The sequence below is a fragment of the Lepidothrix coronata genome, unplaced genomic scaffold (genome assembly GCF_001604755.1).
Source record: "Lepidothrix coronata isolate B3197 unplaced genomic scaffold, Lepidothrix_coronata-1.0 Scaffold29, whole genome shotgun sequence".
In the NCBI taxonomy this organism is placed as follows: Eukaryota; Metazoa; Chordata; class Aves; order Passeriformes; family Pipridae; genus Lepidothrix; species Lepidothrix coronata.
The window spans coordinates 2,240,306-2,263,422 of NW_016690209.1; the positions used below are offsets into that span (position 1 = coordinate 2,240,306).

At 40.9% G+C, this 23,117-nt stretch overlaps 2 protein-coding genes across 2 annotated transcripts; both read right to left on the bottom strand.

Moving 5' to 3' along the window:
- Positions 1–1,271: 1,271 nt before the first annotated feature.
- On the bottom strand, positions 1,272–11,214 carry FETUB (fetuin B). The gene is made up of 7 exons (XM_017810479.1): positions 10,877–11,214; positions 6,433–6,543; positions 5,014–5,101; positions 4,320–4,486; positions 3,275–3,385; positions 2,272–2,355; positions 1,272–1,796 (listed from the first exon to the last, which is right to left on the bottom strand). The coding sequence occupies exons 1-7, from the start codon at positions 11,096–11,098 to the stop codon at positions 1,383–1,385; spliced, it is 1,197 nt and encodes a 398-aa protein (XP_017665968.1). The 5' UTR covers positions 11,099–11,214; the 3' UTR covers positions 1,272–1,382.
- Positions 11,215–14,792: 3,578 nt separating this feature from the next.
- Positions 14,793–21,436, bottom strand: AHSG (alpha 2-HS glycoprotein). Its single transcript, XM_017810481.1, has 7 exons — positions 21,146–21,436; positions 19,887–19,997; positions 18,609–18,693; positions 17,565–17,728; positions 17,169–17,282; positions 16,291–16,371; positions 14,793–15,427 (listed from the first exon to the last, which is right to left on the bottom strand). Exons 1-7 carry the CDS (start codon positions 21,347–21,349, stop codon positions 15,149–15,151), a joined length of 1,038 nt encoding a protein of 345 aa, XP_017665970.1. The 5' UTR covers positions 21,350–21,436; the 3' UTR covers positions 14,793–15,148.
- Between the last annotated feature and the right edge of the window lie 1,681 nt (positions 21,437–23,117).

A 23,117-nucleotide genomic window follows, 5' to 3' on the forward strand; every position in this document is an offset into this window, starting at 1 on the left:
TGGCCACAAATTACATTTTTTTCTTATGTTCATTCTTTTTCTTCTTCTTGTCTTCTCGTTTATTTATATTTGTTATTGTCAGTACGGTTACTATGTCTGACTTCAGTGAAATTGATTTTTCTTAGCTACAGGCTGTGGAGTGTCCCTGTGGTTTTTATTATAAAGCAGTTAATATGACCTATCTCAAGAAAGAATTAGGCTGATTTTGTAAATCATCTTTTTTTCTGCACAGCAGGGTCGGTAAAGCATAAGAATCTGAGTAGCCTGGGCTCGATTCTCCAGCAGCCAGAACTACATGCAGAGCTTTCACGTGTGGGTAGCCTTTTCCATGTGCTTTAAGTGAGGGTGTAAAGCATTAGGAAAATAATAATCTTTCTTGAGATCTTCCACGGAAAATAAAAGTATAGGCTAAGCTCATCACATTAGAAATAAGAAGTTAACCCACGGAATAACAAAACCTCTCACTGGTGTGACTCTCTAAGGGCCCTGAGAGCATCCCCCCTCCAGGAGGGTTGGCTGCCGGGGCTCCGGGCTCAGCACAGGCCGTTCCCCTGGTGACCCTCTGAACCCTTGGTGCTGCCGGGCAGTGCTGGGGGAGGCCACGGCCAGGGCTGACCCAACCTGGCTTCCCTCCGGAGCTGCTTTAAGATGAGGTGCAGCATTTTGGCCCCTGCCTGAGCTCCAGCTCCTGTGGCAGCACAGCTGTGCTGTGCCTGGCCATGGACCCTGTAGATCCGGACCTGCAGCCTGTTTTCCTCAGACCTGTCAGGTCACTGTGAACTTGCTTGGAGACCGGTGGGCTGTGTCTGACTCTGGCTACTGTAACCAGGCCATGCCTTCCTAAGTCACGTTCCTGACTTAAATTCAGACCTGCCTCATCACCCCGAACTTACACAGTGATCTGGCTTCCTCCTATAACCTGACTTCCATCCCCGAGTCTGCCCTGCTCGCCTGCTCAGGCACCACACGACAGGCCCTGCCCTGCCAGCCTGGTTGTCACCCTCAGTTTTGTCTCACCATCCCTTGGGAAGCTGCCATCCCACACTGGGCCCTGACAGACTCTTGCTACTGAGGATATTTTTTTTCTGATGCCTTTGGGCTGTCTCAGCCCTGCAAGTTCTTTTACCCTCCACAGTTACCTTTCCTTCATCCTCTTCCTGATGGGAGGCATTTGAGAATTAGAAGACAAATACTTTTGTTGGAAAATGCCTCAGCTAAATTTCTTTTTCTAATCTATTCTTGTGCTTTCTTAAAACTGAGAACTCCGAAGATGAAGACTGTGATAAGCAATTTATTTACTTGAAGATGTTACACAATTGCAAGACTGGGTTGCCATGGTGGCTGTTATTTTGTTACAGATAGCTGAGGTGGTTGGATGCTGGCTAGACTGTGGTAGGCTTTCTAGTTATCAAAGGATGAAGGATGCCATCCATCTGCTTTGCTTCTCCTGGGCACGAGTCTGATAGAGAAAGTTCTTCAGGAAAAGGGAGAATAACTGGTCCAGTGACTGGTTTGGTCAAGTCTGGTTTGTTTACTTGAGTCTTTTCTCCATCAAAACTGGGTGTAGGTCCTACAGCCTTAGGTGGAACTGGCTTTCCATCTTTATGTCCATTTTGACTTTCTCTTAGGCTAAAGAAACTGATGTCCTCATCTGAAGGGGGTAGAATTTTGACCCAGCCCACTGTTTTTTCTAGGTGTGGGGAGAAAGGATCTTCTGAATGGGAAGCTTGTTGATTCTGGCTGGATTTTTCAGGTGTCTGATTAGCTTCCTGTTTCTCCTCTTCAGTGGCAGGACCCTAAATAGCAAGGAATAAACATTATCTATATGGAAGTTCTTCCAAATTCTTTTAGATATGATCACCCATCACACTAAGGATCTGCTGCAATTCCAGTCTGTCAAGACCAGCTACTGAACAGAAGGTCAAAAGATAGACAGATATAAATACTTCTTGTACCAGGGGAGATGGGTGCATGAAACTTGGGTAACTACAGTTATTGCCCCTTGCATTCCCTTCGTGATTTGCAAGTTCTTTGTAGAGCATTCTGAACACATTCTGTATGATTGTCTCTATACTTACTCTATTGCCTTTTATCCCCCTAACAGCAGTCTGTTTGATCACAAGACAGATTTCTTCCTGATCTGGCCTTATCACTTCCTTGAAGCACATCTCTTTGCGGATAAGAAAACTTAAAAATGGGCTTTCAAATGTTCAATACTTGTTTTGCAAAGGAGTATTACTCTTGCAGTATTAACATTAGATTAAGAAATACCTGCGGACTGTAGATTTCACAGGATATTGTGACAAACTTTTCCATGCGACTGTTTACTACAGAGCCTTCGCAGAATCCAATTTGCTGGAAGAAGAAAATAGAACCATTTTTTCACATTGTAGCATTGATACTAAGCTCCTGTCTTGTAAAGCTAGTGATTATGAAAGACTGAATAGTTATAGCTTCTAAGTGTATTTGTAGGGATAAACAGCTTGGGCAAACTTTTATTTTGGGATTGGCAATCTTACAAAGGCAGGCAGCATTTTGAAAAAGGCTTTGTGTTTGCAAAGGAGGGTTAGGTAACACAATAGTAAAAATAAGCTGGCCACTTAAGGCCAAACTACAACAGCTTGCTTATGTTCTGCTGCAGCAAAATATCCCTATGCAGGCAAGTTGTGTATGGAACATAATATCATTTTCCACATAAAACCAATTTCACACCATACTAGTGAAAGAAACCATGAAAAAAATGTTGTTTCTAGTAGTTGTGTTTGTACTGGGCTGTACATGGCTTGGATCTCAGTTAAGATGGGGCTTGAAATGTTATCTCTTGACAACATGCCCATTTAGTCTTCCAGATTCTCATAGAATTTTTTCCTTAGTTCCTAAGCGCTTTCCTTAGCTGACCTAATTGTGGTATGAATATACTCCTCATGCGTTGTTTGTGATTTATTGTCTCTGTCTGTTTTCTTGGAATAAATTCTTAAGAGTCATTCAATTTTGTAAGGGGATGGCTACCTCACCTTCCTCTGGATGGTATTTTTTTTCTCTTTTCTTTGTTCAGGGATTTCTAGGTCAGAATTCAGAACTTTTACTGAAATGTTTTCTCTATTTGAAAGCAGTCTGTAGAATTGCAAGACAGGAATGAGCTACAATCCATAAAAAGATGTCTGTGGGTTTTGGTTCTTGTCTGCAAAGAGCCAAGGAAATATATACTAAGTATTCACTGAGGAATCATAGTATCTGGAAAGCAGGTGTTTATACAAGGAAAAAAAGTACTTACAGCTACTTCCGATGGAAGTGGCTCACACTTGACGTCAGCAACCGTGTCCTTTTTGGAGCAGGATGTCTCCTGAATTAAAAACTCTACAAAATACGCAGGACCAATGACCCACTGTAAACGAGAGGCCAGTGGCAGTCAGACCTTGTGCACATGTCAGGAAGAATGAAGAATTCTACTAACCTTGAAATAGATATGAAACTCCTAAGTCTGGAAGGAGCAGGTTCTGCTTGGGGCATTACTGTTAGCTGTGTTACAGGAGAATATTTTTTATTTGCCAGTGCTGCTGTGTTGCCTCGTCATTTTTTACTTCTTATATATGCACAATCTTAGTAACTCATGGATTAGCTATAGCTGAAATGAATTTGGTTTTCATCATAAATTTAGCATCCACGTAGAATTACATATCCAAATACCTTCTTCAGTGCTTTGTTGATAATTTCTGTCTGTTTTAATGAACAGAATCGGTTTACTATTTCTGAAATCAGGGTTGGAAAATGGAAGCTATGAAATTATGTATTGTAGTAATATGTATGTAATGTATTGTAGTAATATCTGACAATTTGAGACAAAGAAGGAAAGCTGCTTTGTTATCTATACATGATGAATTTTAGAGAGACCAGATAATAATGTGGCAAACAAACAGGGCTTAGCCATGAGATCATTAACTCTCTGTTAGTCTAAAATTAGTTTTAAACCATGCTCAGACTCATTCAGTGAATGTGTTTGGAAGGAATGACTGTGCTTTATTAAATAATTTCTAGTAGGGAGTCGCTAATTCGTGGTGGTGAAAGAAGAAAGGGCTCACAGTGAAGCTTTCCTGAACTTTGGAAGCATATCTTTGTCTTGAGTTTTGCATAAAGCCTTTCTATTTGCAATAAATGGAATCAAAGTCTTGACTCAAGAAGATCAGGAGAATTTTGCATAAAAGTATTCTCTCTACTATACAGATACAAAATCAAAACAGTCTGTAAGACGTAACAAATCATAGAACAGGAGGATCCACACTTCTTGAGGGCTAAAACAAGTCAGATGAGCCTTGGCTTACCTGCATTGAAGCTCTTGTGACATTGAGGACAGAGAAATAATGAGTTTGTTCACTCTCTTTGTTGAACTTGGCGAGACTTTGAACAGCAGCGTCCAAATATTCGGGCTTAGCTGGACTGTCATCAACTGGGCAGTCAGGACATACTGACCAAATATATCTGGATGGAACTTTTTATTCAAGAAAAAAATGTCATTAGAGAAGGCAGAACCATAAGAGTATGTTGATAGTGGAGGTCACTATAAATAGCCCTGCACCCCCAACCCTACCCACTTGTCCTCCACTCCCCTGGACTAACAATACATAGTTTTCATCCCTCAACAATTTTGAATCTTTATGCATTTGCAGACCCATAAAAATGTTGCAGTGGAGGCAGAGACACTGAAGGAAAAAGTTCAATCTATTGACAATGGGCTTGCTGTTTTTACTTGCCTTTCATAAACCCATAAAAATGCTTTTTGGTTCAGAGGGTAAATGCCTATATAAAGGCTCTGCTGGGTGTCCCAGAGGTTAAAATAGTTATTACTGAACTGCTCTGAGCTGCAGGACCTCACTGGCCTTATGATCACTGACTTGAGAAAATCAGGGCAGCTGAAGCTAATGGAGATAGAGTGGTGTCATAATTACAATTAAAATTTAAAGTAATGCTATTTGGCAGAGTGTTTTTCCTTTTCTAAAGAGCGTGTTAAAAACATACCTGGTTGTAAAGTGCACTCATAAGTATTCAGATGAGAAATATTTCTTTCCTGATTAATGTAGATAATTGCTTTGCATTGACCATAAACCTGAAACAACATAAACATTTAGAAACAATTAATGTTGCACCCTTTGCACTGATCGTGTAGTACCTAGACGGTGACTGGTTAATTTTCTTCTTGCAATCATGAAATTCTTTTCAAGACAAAAGTTTTGCTAATACTCAAATGACAATGAATCACATTTCTAAGCATCTCCTTTAGAAATAAAAGGACAGATTATTCCCTGGTGTAATTCTGAGCAATACAGGTGCAATGCTTGTCTGCAGGGTAGCCTACACAGGGCCACTCTTCTGGCAGCTGAGAAGTGCCCAAGTGTCACAGAGTGCTTTCCCTGGCCAGGCCCCCGCCCTGGGAGCCGGATCTATGTGTAGAACCAAGAGAGCTTAAACCTGGAGATCAGCTCAGGGTGTCTGGATCCAGTCCCCTGTCTTCCACCTTCCCCCTTTCCCACCATAAGGAAAGTGGAAGGAAGGACCCTAAATCGGTTTTATGGCACAGTAGGGTCACCCTTGCACACAAAAAACCTATGATTTTATGGCAGAAAAAATACTGGCCTATCCACTGTGCCTGTATATTTAAGAGCTTCTTAAATATTGCTACACATGTGATCAAGGCCTCTGAACATACATTTCTTGACACCACTGAAGTCATATCGACCACATAGGCTTTGCACCCTTTTCCTGATGAAAACTCTGTAATGAAAAGTGAGGAGAATTCTTTTTTTTCCCTTAGTTTTTCATTTAAAAGCTGAAACTGATTGACCTTTGAAGCAGTCCAGGACAATGTAATCATAACTTTATTGTCATTCTTCATTTTATAAGGTGGGTTTTCTTTACTTGTTCAGAATCATTTTGGTCACCTGCAGCAAGTGTCTTAGGCCACTTTCTGTCTTTGCAGCTTATCTTGCTGAGCTTTCCTTTTTCTCCTTTTTCAGTGCAATTTTTGCAAAGTTGTCAGAATAAAAGTGGAATTAAACTAAACCAAAAATCATATGTTATATAAAAGTGAGTTTCTTTTATTCCCTTCTTGACAGGCTGTCTTTAAAATAAACTCTTACAGGGTTGCTATAAAAAGTAAAACATTATTCTAAATAGTGTCCTAGCATGGCTATTTAGTTCAGTCTGCTTATTAGCTCTGGTTGAAAACTTTCTTTTAATTTTCATTTTCTAAAATAAATCTTAGCAGTCTATAAACTGATTAAAATGTACAGAGTAAAACTGTGGACCTTAAAAAATGGGGTTTGACTTCTTCTGAGCTCTGTTGCCCACTAAAAATGCATGTGTAGGGATTTTGCTGTCATTAGTAGTACCTGAGTAACTCATCACATCTGAGATCAAATAGGAAAATAAAATCCTTACAGTTGAGTGAGCAGGTCTGGTGTTACAGTTCTTCCACAATTTGTTGCTGAGTACATGGCATTCAGTATCTACTACATCCAAGATGAGATAGAAGACAGAACCAGTGATCTCCTGAAAACAAGAAACAAAAGGGTCACATCCCAGTTTTGTATCAAATAAAGCAGTGACATATAAAAGGGAGAGATGGAGAAAGAGAAAACATGAAGGTGAGATGCATAGATATCCTGAAAACTGAACATTCTGTGGGACAGAAGTGGCAAATCAGGTGACATTTAGGCCCTGTTAGGACAGGCTTGGTGATGCATCGAGTCAGCTTTAGTTAAAAACCAGCCATTTAGTCAGTTTTATCCTTCTAATTCTGGTACCAACCAGAACCCAAGAATAAGGACTAAACATGGTGATGTTTTCATTGTCAACTGCATTTTGTTATCAGATTTGAATGGTAGGTTACTTTGCCTGCAATAATAATGAGACAATAAATACTACAACTAATAAGAAACTCCTAACATGGAACATTCCCAGTAGGAATTAGAAAGAGAAATCTTATTTCTTAGAGTAGTGTCTTTTTCAAGTATGGATACTTTGCACTTTCTGTAAAGAGGTGATGGATTGTGTTGATGCAGACAGCTTAAATATTCTTTCAGCTCTCAGAGTGCTCTGAGAGACCTTGCATATCCACATAGGTGTCTCTGACTCACTTAAAGCTTCAGTCCTGTGCTTGACTTCTGAGCCTGTGATTAAGTCCAGAAACCTTTATTCAGTTCACTGCAGCACAGGGTGCACACAGCAGTTCAGGCTTAACTTTTGGGCAAACATCTTTTGATGCAAGAGGAAGGAAGGACGAAAAGTACAGCTCCACATATCCAGTGATTACACCATGTGGTGCAGGAGGATGAGATGCTGCATGGTGCAGCTCCTCATTCTGCTTCCACTGTAGATGTGGGTAAGCACCTTTGCTGCATATTTAGCAAGGATACAGCTTAGTAGGATCATGTTTTATTTATATCTTTAGTGGAAAGCTGGAAAGAGGGCAGCTGTCATTTATATATCCTAAAGAACTTAGAAGGGAGTGTTAGCTGCGTGTTTAGACTGAGATTGAGCACTTACTGAAAAGGGAGAAAAAACAAAACTGAATGAGAACAGTGTTCATTCATCCCTGACTGATTTCACTGGTTTGTGGAGAAAACATTAAATGGGACAAATCTTGTAGAAGTCTGGGCCAGTATCTTTGCAATTTTGGCTTTAATTTTCATTTCTGTTTAACTGTGACTAAAGACAAGTCAATAGGGCATCTAAAGGCTGGAGTACGGCTGGCTTTTTTGGTTTTATAGTTCTTAGAAAACTGCTAGGAGGTGTGTGTTCTGGAGTTCTGAGGAGATTGAGGGATAAAAACTATTCTGAACACATACTATAGAGATCTATGGGATGGTGATTTTATGTGAGTTCTAACATATATACTTGTAATACTAAATCCTTCCAATATAGAAGAGCAGAACTAATAGAAAATAAATATAAAGAATTATTAAATTGTTTTGTTATCTTTGTCTCTAACTTCTATTGTTACATATGCAACTTCTTATGTTTTCTATGATTTTTTTATTTTCATATCCTCTTTTTTTTTTTCTCTAAGTGTTCAATGAAGTAATCTGGTAATGTCTTGCACTGAGGTCTCAGGGTTTGCCCACACTAATCCTGAGGTTTAATTATAAGTGTCATTTTGAAGGCTGTGAAAAGATCAAAAGCTATTTTGACAAAGAGTGGTGCTGAGGTTCAGCAGCTCTGTGCACAGTGGCACGGCAGTATCCCCACACCTGGCTGCACAGACCCTTCTGTGGAAGGAACTAATCATAATTTTCTGTTTACATACAAGGTATCTAAATACCATGCTGATATGTCTCCTTAATATAATAGGTAATGTAGCTTGAATCAGTAAACAGAAAGTAAGACCTGTTAAGAAGTAATTACTGTTTGCTGAAAATGTGATTTTGAGTAATGTAGCATTTGGTACAAGCTTTTAACCTTAAATATATCCTCTGTGAGAGAAAAACACCACTATGACTATCCTGCATGAAGAAGAAATAGCCAAGAAAAATACATATCTTTAAGGAATCCAATAGCTGGAACTGGTGACTTGAGCTTTCAAGTTGGTCGTTAAGGTATTTGGAGGCAAAAGCACACAAACACCTCATTAAAGAAATGATCTTATCATTTGTGTTTGGTGTTAGATGGGTTTCCTGAGTCATGAATGTTGATTGTAAAGCTTGGTGACCTTGGAAACACTACATGCAACCAGGACAGAGCAAATGTATTTCTTGTTGCCCGTAGCTCTCTTGTATAATATCAGCTTTATATAAGCAGATGAGGTTATTATAAAATCTGCACATCTTTTGGTCTACCTGCTTCTGTATGTATCACACTCCACTGGGGAAAGGATAATTTGGGGCTTATTTAGAGCTCAGCAGATCACTGAAGGTTTAATCATCCTTATTTTAATTTTCATTAGAAGACCGTTATGCAAAGGCCTTTTGATATCTGCTTAGTATTGAATAAAGAACTTCTGTATCTTTTCTGCATTGCCAAAAAGATCCTTTCCTCAGCACTGCTGGTGCCAGGCTGCAATATGTGCTGGGCAGCCTGGGAGCCAGAGGAAATGCGGCAGCAGGGTGACCTGGTGCAAGGGAAAGAAATGAAATATTTTGGCATGTTTTGTAATTTTGGTTAAGTGCCTGTCAGTGAAGTTAATCATGAGTATCTTGTATGAAAGGAAGCTCTGTCCTACTTGCATATAAGTTCATAGCAGATGGCTCATTAGTTTCAATTAGAGCAAAACTCAACCACAGGTTGCTTAAGGGCAGAATTGAATTTGAAGTAACTTTGAAAATGTTTTTATCCTCAGTACTGGTTAAGAAGTGGGAGGAAGGACCACTGACTGGTAAAAATCCTGAGTATTTCTTTAGATTTTTGAGAGGAGTAGGAGGTGGCATAAGGCTGTTACTGTCTGTGAACCCCCCTGACATGGCAGACTGATCCTTAGGTACTCAGTTGGAGCAGCAGCAAAAATTAGATAAAGGGCTGAGATTGTCTGGTTTGTTATTGCAATGTCTTGAAACACCTTATTTGCAGGATAAGAGCATATTAGATGAAAAAAATAAGAAAGAATAAAAGTATATTAAGCCCCCAAATGAACAAAGGGTGCTTGCTCTAAAGCAGTAAGTTAAGTCTCTAGGAAATTAAGTGACAGACCAAATGACATACAAGGACCAAAATTCTCTTGTGCTGAGATATGCTTGGCACAGCTGAAGGAAGAGGCATGGAGATGAATGATTTACATGTCTGCACTCTGGGGTGGTCATAGCAGGGGGCTCTAATTATTATCAGTAGGAAATAGCCTGAGCAGGGGGGTCTGAGTACCAAACTGCATGACTGGTGATGTGGCTTCTGGGCCAGCTCAGAGGCAGCACATGTGGAAAAATTCTGAAGAGCCGTGATCCAGCTGCTTATTGGGCACAATCTGTCACCTGAGCAAAGCAACATGGAGAACTCAGTGCACAGCCCAGCACAGTGAGCATCTTTAGCTGTGAGATCTCAGGTTGCTGGAGGCCACAGCGTGTCTGCAGAAACCATGTCCTTGTAAGGGCAGCAGGAAGGAGTGTCATATCCTTGCCGGTACAGAGCTTTAAACATCTGGCAACGAGCCTGATTTTCATTAAGACTTCAGAACTTGGCCTTTTAGATAAGCTTATGGGAAGTGAGTAGGCATTGCAGGGAATGTTAGTAGCATGCTTCCACAGTGCATTATCTGTTGTGGGCCTTGTGAACTCATTTCAGGCTGTCCCTAGCTAGATCCAGTAGATTCAGATATTGTAACACAAAATAGTGATGAATTAAGCACACATAGAGAAATAAGATACTTGAGGAAATGTGAGTGATATTCTATAGGTAGTTGAAGTGTATTTTTTCACTTGAACTGGTTTCAGATTTCTTCTGGAGAGTGAGTCATCTTTTAGAGGTCTATAAAGGAATTCCATGGTCCCAAGCGGGATGTGTTTACACCTGTTAGTGCTTACATCTTTTGTGCAAAACACACGATGACTTAACAGCCTTTGCACTCCAACTGCTCAAGGCAGTGGGAAGAAGGTGTAAAATGAAATTAAATCAGAGGTAGTGGTGTTTCATATCAAATTTGAACTGATGCCTGGAGCTATTCCAGGGGCAGGCAGCAGAGAGCCATGACTGAGATTTGCTCTCTAATTGCCCACAGTGGTGATGAAACTGTTTCTAGTCATGTGTGCATAAAGTTGACATGGCCTCTAGAGTCCTGTGAATGGAACTTTATGTTTGCCTTTTAAAATATTTCTTAATTCAAATAGATATTTCTAAGCAATAGCGATAGACACAGGGCTCTCCATGGGAGAAACAGCTTCAGAGCAAGAGGGTAACTTACCTGAGGTTGTTCTCGAACGCTGGAAATTCGGTAGAGGCTGAGTATGTAGCCCTCTGCTCGGTCAGCATTGATCTGGCGAAGAGCCAGGTCTGCAGCCTCCTCTACTGCGGTGTCATCACAGCGGGGGGAGAGCAGCGCGGCCGCTGCTCCGCGGGCAGGAGGGGCGGCAGCGCAGGAACAAAGCGCCTGGATGCCAAAGAGCACCGGAACAAGCCAAACCATTCTGCTCAGAGAGCCGGTGCAGCAGATCAGAATGGTCAGTCAGGATGGAGGGGCTGAGACCTGACTGAAACCACACACTTCTGTAGTGGAGCCAAATCTCTTTATAAACTTTGCCTCCTTTTTATTACACACTGACCATCACCTTTAAACCTACAGCTGCAACAGCAAACACTAAGTCAATGATTACAAGGTTTTGCAGAAGTGTTGTCACCTTCTCTGAGACCAGACAGCACTTTCTCCTTTTGGCTTTCCATCTCCAATTCAGACTTCACTGGGCAGGTCATGCAACTTTGACCTTATGACAAGGGACAAGAATACACACACAAAGCTGCTTTCTTAAGAAACTAGATTTACTTAAATAAGCCTATATGCAGGACAGTCTGGCTCCATCTCTGTTCTGTCAGTGATCCAGTTCTTTTTGCAAATAAGACAATGACAAAGATCTCAGTAATTTGAACAGGAAATGGATAAGTCCCACAAGGTTGATTGATTTTGCCCTTTGCATTTGTTAAATGCCAATTATAAACAAATATATTGACTCTATTATATGCAGTCAGTTTGATTGTGATAGAAAGCTTGGTTTGGATTTATTCTGTGAGCATTTCTACTCAGCTGGATACCTACACATGAATGGTACCCTTAGAGGTATTGAGACCCCTCAAGGATCATGGAAAATTCTGCCTTGAAAAACTTTAGTTTGAAATGACAGCAGAGTGCCTTGTGAGTAACCTGTCAGGAACTCCATGCTGGAGACAAGGGGGAATAACTTTACAAGTGCCTGTTATCTTGAGGATCTGGAGAAGTGACAGCAACCATTACTTGAGGAGGATCCCAGTGAATGTCACGAAGGGGCAATTCTGGAAGCTTGGTTACCATTTCCCTGGCCCTCATTTTCTATCAGGGGACTCTGTGATCACAGCTGTCTGCTGGAGGACACCGAGTACCTTTTGGTTTGAGGGTTGTATGGAGTGAAGAAGGAAAAGTGCAAAGGAAGGGCATAATTGTCTCTAATACTACTGTAAAGGTTGATGTGGTTAAAAATGTATCTATTGTCACTTTTTTTACTAGTCCAGCAGTGTTCAGAGCATGTTCCTCTGTGAGACAGCAGAACCTGTCCCTGGGAATGTCCATAGAAACCTGGGAAGGATTGTACATGCCAGAAGACCTACAACAGCACTGGGACTGAAACTCTTCTAAGATTTGTTTTGGTGACAAAGGTGCAAAACACAGATAGCAGGACAGAAGGGGCACATGGCTGCCAAAATGAGCCCCCTCATATATTGCCAGTTGCTTTCCAAACTGAGGGTGAGGGATAATGCATGGACTGTAGCCCGGAGGGAAGGGATAGAAGGAGTGAATATTGAGAAACACTGCTGTAGCCATAGTACAGGAACAGCAGAAGCAGCAATGCAGACTCACTCACATTGTTCCTTGTGCCTGGGGATGCTTCCCCTGCGGCTAAAGGATAATAACTCATTTTCTTTATCCTTACAGTGCATGGCATTTCTATGGAGATGGGTGCCAGTTAGTACTGGCTGGGTCGGTGCTTCTTATAATAGGGAATTGTTATATCCCTGACTCTGTTCTTTGTATTCTTCCTCTGACTGGAAAGGAAAAAATTTCTCCGTTGAAGTAGCTGACCTCAAAACACGAACACATCTGGGAAATCTGAGCGTGTTCAGCCAAAGCAGCACATGAAGTACATATGCTTTTGCAAAACAGGGTTTGAAAAAGCTGAAAAACATTGTCAGCCAGCAATGCAGACCTGGCAAAACTGTTCATGCTGCATTTCAAGGGAGGAGGCATTTGTATTTTATGTATCTCCATTTCATAGTTCTCATTGCCCAGAGAATCTATTCTTAAATGCTGAATCTGTTACTAAGGTCCAAGTGCACGTATATGGGGCTATACTGGGGGGAGACAAAGTGATTCCTTCAAAGCAGTCATGGAAAATGGATCTGTAAGAGTGCAAATGTGTCTTTAAGAGGGCAAGCATTAAGGAGAAAGAAGATGAAGTGCAGCTACCAACTGGAATGCACAGAGAAATTCTACTTTTTTTTTTCTTCCTGTTTTAGAAAACAATGGAGTAGTTACACCAGGTGTAGGAGAACATCTGTGAAGTATGGAGGCCACAGATGTTTCTGCTACATTTCTTTGCTTTACATCAGTGGAAAAGGCAAGAAGAAAATGCAGCATTTCTGAAGTTCAGAGATCCTCATGGACAGGGATCCCTTTTGTAAACATACTGTTTCTACAGTTAGATAATTTTCCAAGCCTGGAAAACTGTCTTCTCTGTAAGTTAGTGCCTACTTCATTATATACAAGACAATTTTTATGATTTAGTTAAGGTGATCCCTAGTTTTAAAAAGTCCCATGCATCTGGCATTACAATAATGCAGATCATAATTGTTTCATTAAATCCTCTACTGCATCTCGTGCAGTGAGATGGGAGGACCACCTACCTTACTACATCAAGAAATGTCTACAGCTTAGTACAAGCACTTGTCGAGGGAATGGCAGAATGTCCTGGAGTCACTGCTTTACAGAGAAGCAAAAAATCCCTGAACAATTGACTGGCAGTGACTGGTGCAAATGCTGAAACGCTTCCTGCAAAACAGCCTTTGCTTGAAATGTGAGAGCTGCTGCCTTCATGGACAGAGCTTGTCCTCAGTGTGTTGCCATCACATTATATGGTTTATAGAGTTTGGGCTGATTTTCCTTTTTCTTTCCACACACCCAGCTGCAGTGCTGGTGCAAGTGCCTATGGCTTTTCCTTTCCCCAGTGACACAGCAACACAGAACCTTTCTGCATTGCAACCTGTTGCACTGTCACCAAGAGCAAATGTTAGTTGTGTTGCTTACTGAATACTGGAAGGTTGTAACTAGGAGAACAGGATAGGTTATTTGAAACACTTCAGAAATGACATGTGTTCTGCAATTTTTGCTGCCTGCATGATAATTATCTTGTAGCAAGTGCTGTTCCTGGTTAAAGATTCATGACTGTCTTTGAGACTGCTCCCCAGGGCCTGCAGAATTCCAGTCTGGCTGGCAGTAAAGATCCTTCTGGCCCTAACCCCTTATTAATTCTCTACCTAGAATAGATTTTGCCTCTAACATGTGCCAGAAATTCAGGAAAGATTTGACTGCTAGGACAATAATAAATTGCCATCACTGTCTGGATCCTGTTAGATGAGATACGTATCTGCAGTATAATTTTTATTCCCTTGAATTGGCATTTCCTCATATGCACACAGGCCATACAGGACCCCATGATCATACTACACCTGTGTGTCTGCTGGAAGACAGACAATACATATGTAGTTGACTGCAAGGATTGATGCTTTCAGCCTGCCAGCAATGAATGTGCCCTGATTCTCTGTTCTTTTCATAGACATGGATGCTCTTATACCATGTCCAAAAGTTTTGAGGTACTTCTGGTGGATACTAAAAGTAGGTACATGCTAGGAAACATTACAGGTGGAAAAGTACAGTTTTTCCTGCCACTGCTTTAGTGTTATTGGTGTGTGATCAAAAGAAAGGACTGACCTGATTTTCCACAGTGCTCAGCACCCACACATCCCAGTGAAGCTGATGAGAAGTGCAGGAGCTTACTGTTTTTGAAATCAAGCCCAGAATATGACTCATGATGCTGTGAAGGAGATACTTCACAACTAAATGAAAATATATACAGATAGAAGGTACCAAAGCATTGAACATTTTATTGTGAAGTAACATTTTGGGTAGTGTTTCTACAAAGCTACAACTGTTGTATAGCTCTTACAACAGTTTCATTGAAACAATATTTTCTGTATTTTAACTAGAGAATCCCAGTATATAGAGAAAACTACTGCTATATGTTGAAATCACCTATATTTTGGAGCAGGTCTTTGCAAGATTCTGGCCATGGCTCTGTTCTCTGGAGGGTGAAACTCATTTGGGCTCAGAGTCAAATGGTCTCACCTATTTGCACTTGATATTATGGTCTGTGTGTTGCTGTTGCTGCTGCACACTGATCCTTCAATCAGCTGTATTTCATGTCTGTAGCACAGCCTAGATATCGAAATGGCGAATCTTCCCAGGGCATGGAGGAGGAGGAGGAGGCACAAAACCAACTGGGCGAGGTACTTTGTCGTGCTGAGCAGCCACTGCAACTGCTCTCTTTGTTACAGGTTTTGCCGAGAGCATGGAACGAAACACTTCTGAAGAGCTGGATTCAGATGCAAGAGGGTTATGGTAGGAAATCCTGAGATCATGGTTGCTGACACCTACAGCACTGGGTGGCAGTCCTGCTGATGTATCTTGTCCTGCATGCACATAGGTAACTCCAGGCTGGAAAAGAAAAACAGTTTGTGTTTGCTTTCAGTGACCTGGGGCTTATGACATACAGGTCATTGATATCTTACTAGGTACCCTGTTCCTAACTAGCTATAGGCCTCCAACCCAGGTACAAATGTTCCTGACCATCACAGAAGTTTGATTTGGATTTGAACACATACACAGAAGCCCACAAACTCCTTTTTTTATAGCTGGTGGATCATTAGCACCAAAATCTGTGGTATATGAACTTCCCAGGGCCACCTGCACAGCTGTTGAAATACTCAAGACCGGCTGCCTCATGCTTTCTTTCATATACCTCCTAGACAGCTAACTACTATTGAGTTACTAACAGCTCTGGTCCGTAGCAAGCATTCAACCACCACCTAGTCCTTCTCAGAGCAAATGTAGACTAAAATACGTGGAGAGCACTCAGGTCGAGTGCATATGTTTCCCTCTCCTTGCTGTAGCAGTGCAGGTCAGTGTCCCTGAATTCAGTCATGCCTAAGGACTACTAAAAGCTCCCAGCTGATTTCATCCACCACAATACTCCTTTCTGTTTTACATTTATCTGCCTTACCCCTCTAGCTGAGCAGAGTTTGGTTCCCTTTGCCCTACTAGACATGTGAATCTCCCAGATGGTTAGAAGGACAAACTGTCAAACATGGATGGCAGAGCTGACATAATTCTAAGCACAGAAATCCATAGGATAGTCAGGAGCTATCTTACCTTGTTTTTTAGGATACAAAGTTAAACTCAGGTTATCAGAGAAAGCTAATGCAGTCTACAGTGAAAGAAGTAAACTCAAGGTGATGGCTCGTAACAGTACTAGTAGATTAGAATACTCTGGAAAGCAAGGAAATATCTGGAGTTGGTACCTGGTGTCCGTACAACTGGCAGTCCACGTGAAGGTTCTGTGAGGGAAGTTTTACCATTGTTCCTGTGCAGAAACCAAAATTCTGGCAAAGCAGAACATAGTCAAGAGAAAATAGTTAGAAAATAGAGGGGGCCTGCATTACAATTTTTAATTTCAGCACATTTAGAAATTGCTACATGTTGTCATGTCTTATCTGAGCAGTAAAGTGCTTGCTTTTTAGCCTACTGGGCTCAAAAGCCAAGCTCTTTAAATGGATAAGCAGCAAATAACTCCTGTATTCTTCTGGAGTAAGATCCTTTGAATGTCTGGATATGAGGGAGGGAAAGAATATATAAGAATCTAAGTAAAAAGCTCACACCCACTAAAACTGCTTAGGACTCAATTTCATCAGAAACAGAAGAATTTTAAGATGATAAAGTGTACAGTATAATTCTCAAGATCCTATATATGGGAAGAAAGCACATTGACAGCACTGGAACTGTAGGAAGGGGAAAGAGTCTGCTTTTTTTTTTTTTTACGTGTTTGTGTACTGTCCAGTATGAAGAGCCTGATTTTCTCAGGTGCTCATGTTAAGAAGAGTAAACAAAAATATGTATTTTGTTGATTAAAAATATTCTGTCTTAAGGACATTTTGGTCCTCAAGCCTTTTTCAAATATATTCAAATCCATCAGGATTCAGTCCAGATACCGCAGAGAGAAGAGAAAGGTGTGATATTGCTTTAGGAATGATATATTGAAAAGCATATCATGATGGTACACATCTCTTGCACTTTGATCCCCACAGGGGTCTATTCCTGCTCAAGTGCGAGCTCATCCCAGCATGATGCTGCTTTTCCACCTCTGAGTTGTTGGGATTGGGGCTGGTGCTGGCATACTCACAGACTGATCCTCAGGCAGCAGCTGACAAGCCCCCACATTAACTTTGGCTTCTTCTGCAGAGCAGTTCGTGGCACCCACAGCAAACTCAACAGCAACAACATGTGCTGGGTGATACTGATAAAACAGGAAAATTGTTTAAGTGACTTTGTGCTGTGAAACTGCAGAGCTGCAGAGAAAAGATAAAAGGCAAATGTTGTGTCTTCATCTCCTACTGGAGTGAGGGAATCCTGTGGCTAAAATGGCACAAAATACTTGGGAAATTAAGAGCAAATCTGTAGGGCAAATTAGAGCAAGCAAATTGAATCTTTTTGCAAACATGACTAGTTATCAGTGCACAGTTGCTGAAGATGAAATATTCTGTTTACGTGAAAGTCTAGACATAGTTCTAGTAATTACCTGTATTTTCCCTCTTCCAATCTCAAGGAGTCTGAGGTAAGGACCAGTGGTTTTGCTGTTGAAGTCATTGAGTGCAGCTGACACTGTTTCTAACACCTCAGTGTTGTTCAGACTTGCCAGCAGTGGACAGTCAGGGCAGATTTTGCTAATGTCTTCACTTGAGTCTGCAGGAGGAACCGAAGGGATTATGTTTTGATCAGATTGTAAATTCTTTTGAAAGGCATTATAGACCTATTCAGTCACACAAAACCCTGTTTCACCGTCTGTCCCAAATTACAGTGGCAGGAATTTTTGCAGTGCAGGCTACAGATGGCAGTGTGGCACATGACTTGGCCATTCAAATCTTTCTGCAAAGAAAAGTGCTGTGGACTTTAATAGCACATTTTGAATGTTCTTACTCAGTTTTTAGTAAATTTGCTTTCTGGCAAACTGTCTGTGACACCAGTAAAAAGGTGCTTCAGCTCACACTAGGAACGGTGGAAAAATTAAGATATTTCAATTTATTACAGTTGTGTTTGTGTGAGTGTGTAATTTCATTCAGTCACCAGTTTTGAAAGTAGTACACAAGACATCTCACACAGAGCAAAGAGATCTCATACCAAGCATGCAGAATAGACATTCTGCTTTCCCATGGCAGTATTGAAAATGCTGGGTTTAGTAAATAAGCTGCTTCTGCCAAAGGGGTTCTGACAATCAACAAGCTCAAGTAAACTCAGACCAACAAGGAATCAAATACCTGAGGTTAAACCCCTGAATGAAAAGATTCAGGACAAGCAATCTCTAGGTCAAATCTGGGACCTGCTGCCCACTTAGTCTTACAGTATCTTAATTGTTATAGTAAATGGTAATTCATTTTTCTGAATGAAATCAGAAAAGGGGGGGAAATGACATTCAAAACAGCTGCATTTAGAAAACTCATTAACTGTCATCCTTTATGCCATATTTATACCCAGAAGTTTGGAATGAAAAAAGCTACTGAACTGTAACCACTGCTATAATGATACTCCAGCCTCTGGATTCAAACCTACAGAACAAAGCCTTTACCTGCATGTGAGTGGCATTTGCTAGCGAGTACAGATATTGTCCCATCCAGCTTCTGCAGTTTAACATCACAGTCACCCTCAACTGCCTAGAGAGAGACAAAAATCAAAGGGTTACATTGTTCAGATAAATCAGATTTTCTGAAAAGGGCAACTAAATTCAAAAGAACAGATCCTGGCTGAGCATTCTGGCAATATTGGTCTGATTGCAAAGGCACTGCTAGGCGTGTTTGTGATTTTGTAAAAGGCAGATCAGAGCTACGAAATTCAGATCTAAATCTGGGTCTCAAAAGTATCAGAAGTGCCAGGGTAGCCAGATTATGGACATTTGGTACAGGTTCCTCTCTTATAAAGAGCAAAGAATATGAATAGTTATGAATTAAGACCTTCTGCAGAGCTGTTTGATAACATTCTCACTAATCTCAGCTGGTCAGTGGCCATGGTAACAGCAGAGTGTGCTGCCTTGTGTGAGCTGGCTCACACGCAACGTGATCCAGCAGGGAGGAGATGTCAAAGGCAAAGCTGGAGTCACCAGGAAGAGGGAACAGTCAGAGTTACCTCCCCCCAGATGGAAAATGGGATCTGAGCCCTGATGAATACAGGGGTGGACCATGATTCATATTTAGTGAGCTCTGTGAATTGGGCCCCATTCTAGAAACAGCAGGCTTAGACTGTTAGTTGCTCACTCTGCTTTCTGCTTAGAAACCAGAGCTGCCTGTACTCAGACAACACTTCCGCTGCTTTGGTCAGGGAAAGCTTCTCAAAGCTGGATCACACTTGCATGAGAACTAAGTATTTGAGGCCAGTAAATTCTGGCTGAGCATTACTTTGAAGGCAGAGCCCTATCTGAAGGGAATAGTTCTTCTGCAGTCTCAGCCAGGACTAGGTAGCTAGACTTGATGGAATTTCACTAGGTAACACCCCACATGTAGCCAAGGGATGGTTATATTTGCACAGGTTTACAACAATCTTTGGTTTGCAATGAGGCAGTGACATCTGGGCCAATAATGGGGGGCTGAATCTGAAGGCTCTAAAGAACCCCATGGCATTCATGGACTGTATGGGGGATGTTATGTTGACAGTGATCTGTCCTCTTCACGTAACAGGGCATAAAAGAAATTCAGGAGTGAAATCCTTTCATGGCATGAAGGCAAGGAAATCAGCAAGGAGATTACAGTGATACAACATTTGCCTGGGAATCTGATTGGTGATAGCCTGGCCTCTGGCATCAACATGCTGAACATGCACCTTTGGACCCAGCTAGTAGTGTTTAGGTACTCACATGTTCTGCGAAGCTCCGTACTGTGCAATTTGCAAGAGGTGTAGGGCTGAGAATAGGGCACGTGGTCTCTAATAAATCGAGTTCAAGAAATATGATGTCATTATTTGGCCCCTGGAAGAAAAAAAAATAACAAAACACAGGAATTGTTGTAATTACTTCGCAAAACATCACCAGATTTCTTCCCTGGGGCTGCACTGGGGTCTCTGTTGCTGACTGTCGTGGGTAGCTCCAAGCATACACTGGAGTAACTGAAAAGGTCCTTAATATTTAAGTTCATAAAAAAGCAAGACTCCAGATCTGGAGTAAGTCAAGATGATCACACTGATTTTTTTCAGCTAATAAGGAACAGGCCTATAAAGTTTTGAAAGTCCAGTCTGCATATAGTGGGCCAATTCTGTTAAGTTAACTTGATTTTATTTTGTTGGATAGTTTTAAAAAATCAACAGCTGTCTTTTTGATGAAAAAACTTCATGTTTCTATAACCAGATAACAAATAAACACTGGTGCATATTGACCTGTTTTGTTTAGTCCATTGGGATTACACTGAACTGCATCACCTGAGTTCCAATACTCCTTTTGTTTTATGGGCTGCAGGATCTTTTATAACTGTTTCTGAACCTTTGCAACTATAACATAAGACATGGTTCCTTGGTTTCCCTAACTTTGAAACTGCTTCTGCAGTTTGATTCATGAGTGATTCCATTTAAACCAATGAAGTTACTTTACTGACCATTTCTACAGTTTTTCTATATGCCTACAATGATGACAATAGATCTCAATGAAAATAAGTTGCAGTTATTTCCATTCAGGTTCCTTGTCAGCTCAATGGGATATTAGGTAAAATTAATGCTCGCTACAAAATCATTAATAGCATGGAGTTACGATAGGTATGCATTTAGCCAGCAAATAATTACCTGCATCTCAAAGATTATCCTCAGTTTTCCTCCAGATTAGCTACTGGGCTCATGAATCAGCACTTTGAATGATCTGCCCTGGCAAGCACACTGCATTTGTAAACCGAGCCCATTGTACAAAAACATCTGAACATTTCTCTCCCCCCCCCTCTGTTCTGCTCTTTGAGATATACATTCTAGTGACCTGGATTCTCCACTGCTACCAGGTGGCCTTGCCCCATTTAAATCAACAGAACCATGCTGATTTCCCCATGTGAGGATACAGCCCTTGGCAAATCCCTGTACTGGTCATTTCCAAGCATGCCCAGGTTAACACAGTGCTCTGCCCACGAGCTCCTCACTTACCTGCGGTACCACACGGACATCCTCGACTCTGTTTAAGGCAAACTTGTATCCGTGGCGACTGTGGCCATTAATGTAATTCACAGCAACTTCAGCTGCTGCTTCAGATTCTGGGTCATCACAGCCCAAGGGAGCAGGGGGAGCTGCTGGTGCAGCTTTGTGAATTGGAAGCTGAACAAGCAGTATTAAAGCTATTAGTGCCTTCATGGCACCCGAGGAAAACCGATCCCTTTCAGCAGTAAAGATCTGAGAATACTGTTCAGATGGCAGCTAGGTAGTGAGAACTGCAGCCTCATTTATATAGTACATACCACAGACTTTACATGAGTGCATGGCTGATATTTGTCCCAGTTCCAAGAAGCATTGCAAACAACAAAAGAGAAAAGTAAATGTTAGGACATCAAGCTGACTGATTAATATTGGCCAAAGTAAATTTTATCAGGTAGGATATTGCGAAGTCTGGTAAAGCAGCTTAAGAGGAAGCATCAGCAAAAATGTAACACAATTTTTATACACTTTTCTACCAACCAAATACTGTCCATGTAAGAGGAATATGATTCCTCCTGTTAAATGTGTAGAGATGCTAGAGCTAATTAAGCTTTCTTGTAAACAGGACACATTCTGTTGGGGCCCAAATCTCACCAGACACCAGTCTAAATTGTGAGATCAGTTACATGATAAATTAGAAAATGGAATTTGAAATATTTCTAAGGATCATATTCAACAATAAATGTAATCGGATAGCAGTTTTGCTACAGAATTTATTTGGAATAGGAAATGAGACATAGTTTCTAAATCCTTTACATCAGCTCTTTCTTTCTCTGAATACTCTGAATATGTCCAATTGTTCTTGGAGTTTTAGTTTGCAAAGCAGGTAATGTAGAAATGTTTCTGGAATATGTCGTACAGATTTGAGGATTTGGCAGAAGATCCTAAAGAGCACAAAAGTGTTTTAAGGAGAATGTAAATGAAAATTAACTGCTTAAATGCTAAGGAATGCTGGATCTCAGCTTATATTTACATTCACAGTATACATGTTTACAAAACAGTAACTGGATAAGGAAAATGTTCTATGTAGCAGAATATAGTTTCTATGATGTGCCCAGCATTCAAATCTTTCATTTGATCTGAGATGACTTTGACTAGATAGATTCTAGTGAGGTAGACTCTACCTCAACCAGTAAAAATGTTTTTCCTGCAGGGATTTCAGAGTAGGTTTCTATGATCCATTTTATGGCAGTGATCAGGCTGCAGAATAGTAAAGGTCTCTTTTGGCTTTAAAATATCTGAACCTCTGCTGTCATTTTTAAAGAGTTAAGGAACTACCTGCGGATTTAAGATGAGTAGGACGACTTTGGCATATTTAGAAGTATTTCCCAGCTTGCATGGTATTGTGAGAGAAGCTAAAAGTTTTGGAAAAAGAAGCAATCTTGAGTTATGCCTCTCTCTCCTAGAATCTGGAAATAGGGAAAACAGTATAAATAGAAATGGTTCAGTGGACAGATTAAGTGATGAAGAAAGAGGATGGGAAAAGACTGAAAAGATCGATTGATTTGCTTCAGTTGTGTGGGATGAGGTGCTTTTTGTATTCTACAATTTTCATATTGAAGAGATTCCTGGGGAAAAGAAAGGCTTCTCCTCTCTCTTGCATTAAAAAATTGGTCTCAGCATGATTTGTTTCTTCCCCTTGCTTGAAGCAGGTGTTGTTTGGCATTTGTTCTATTGTGTGGATTGTCATTTGTCTTCCTGACTTTGGCCTAGAACACTTAAAGGATGAAGGCTTGGTATCCCCAAAACACACTCTGAGTGTTCCTTGTGGATATCTTTTGAATCACAACAGATTTATTTAGAAAGATAGAATTTTACTCTTTACTTTTAACCCACACTTCAGTTTCTAACCTGTAAATCTTTTAATTTCCTTTTTCCTTTTTTGGTATGAAACACTGAGGTAGACTTCCAACAGGTGCAGATTGAA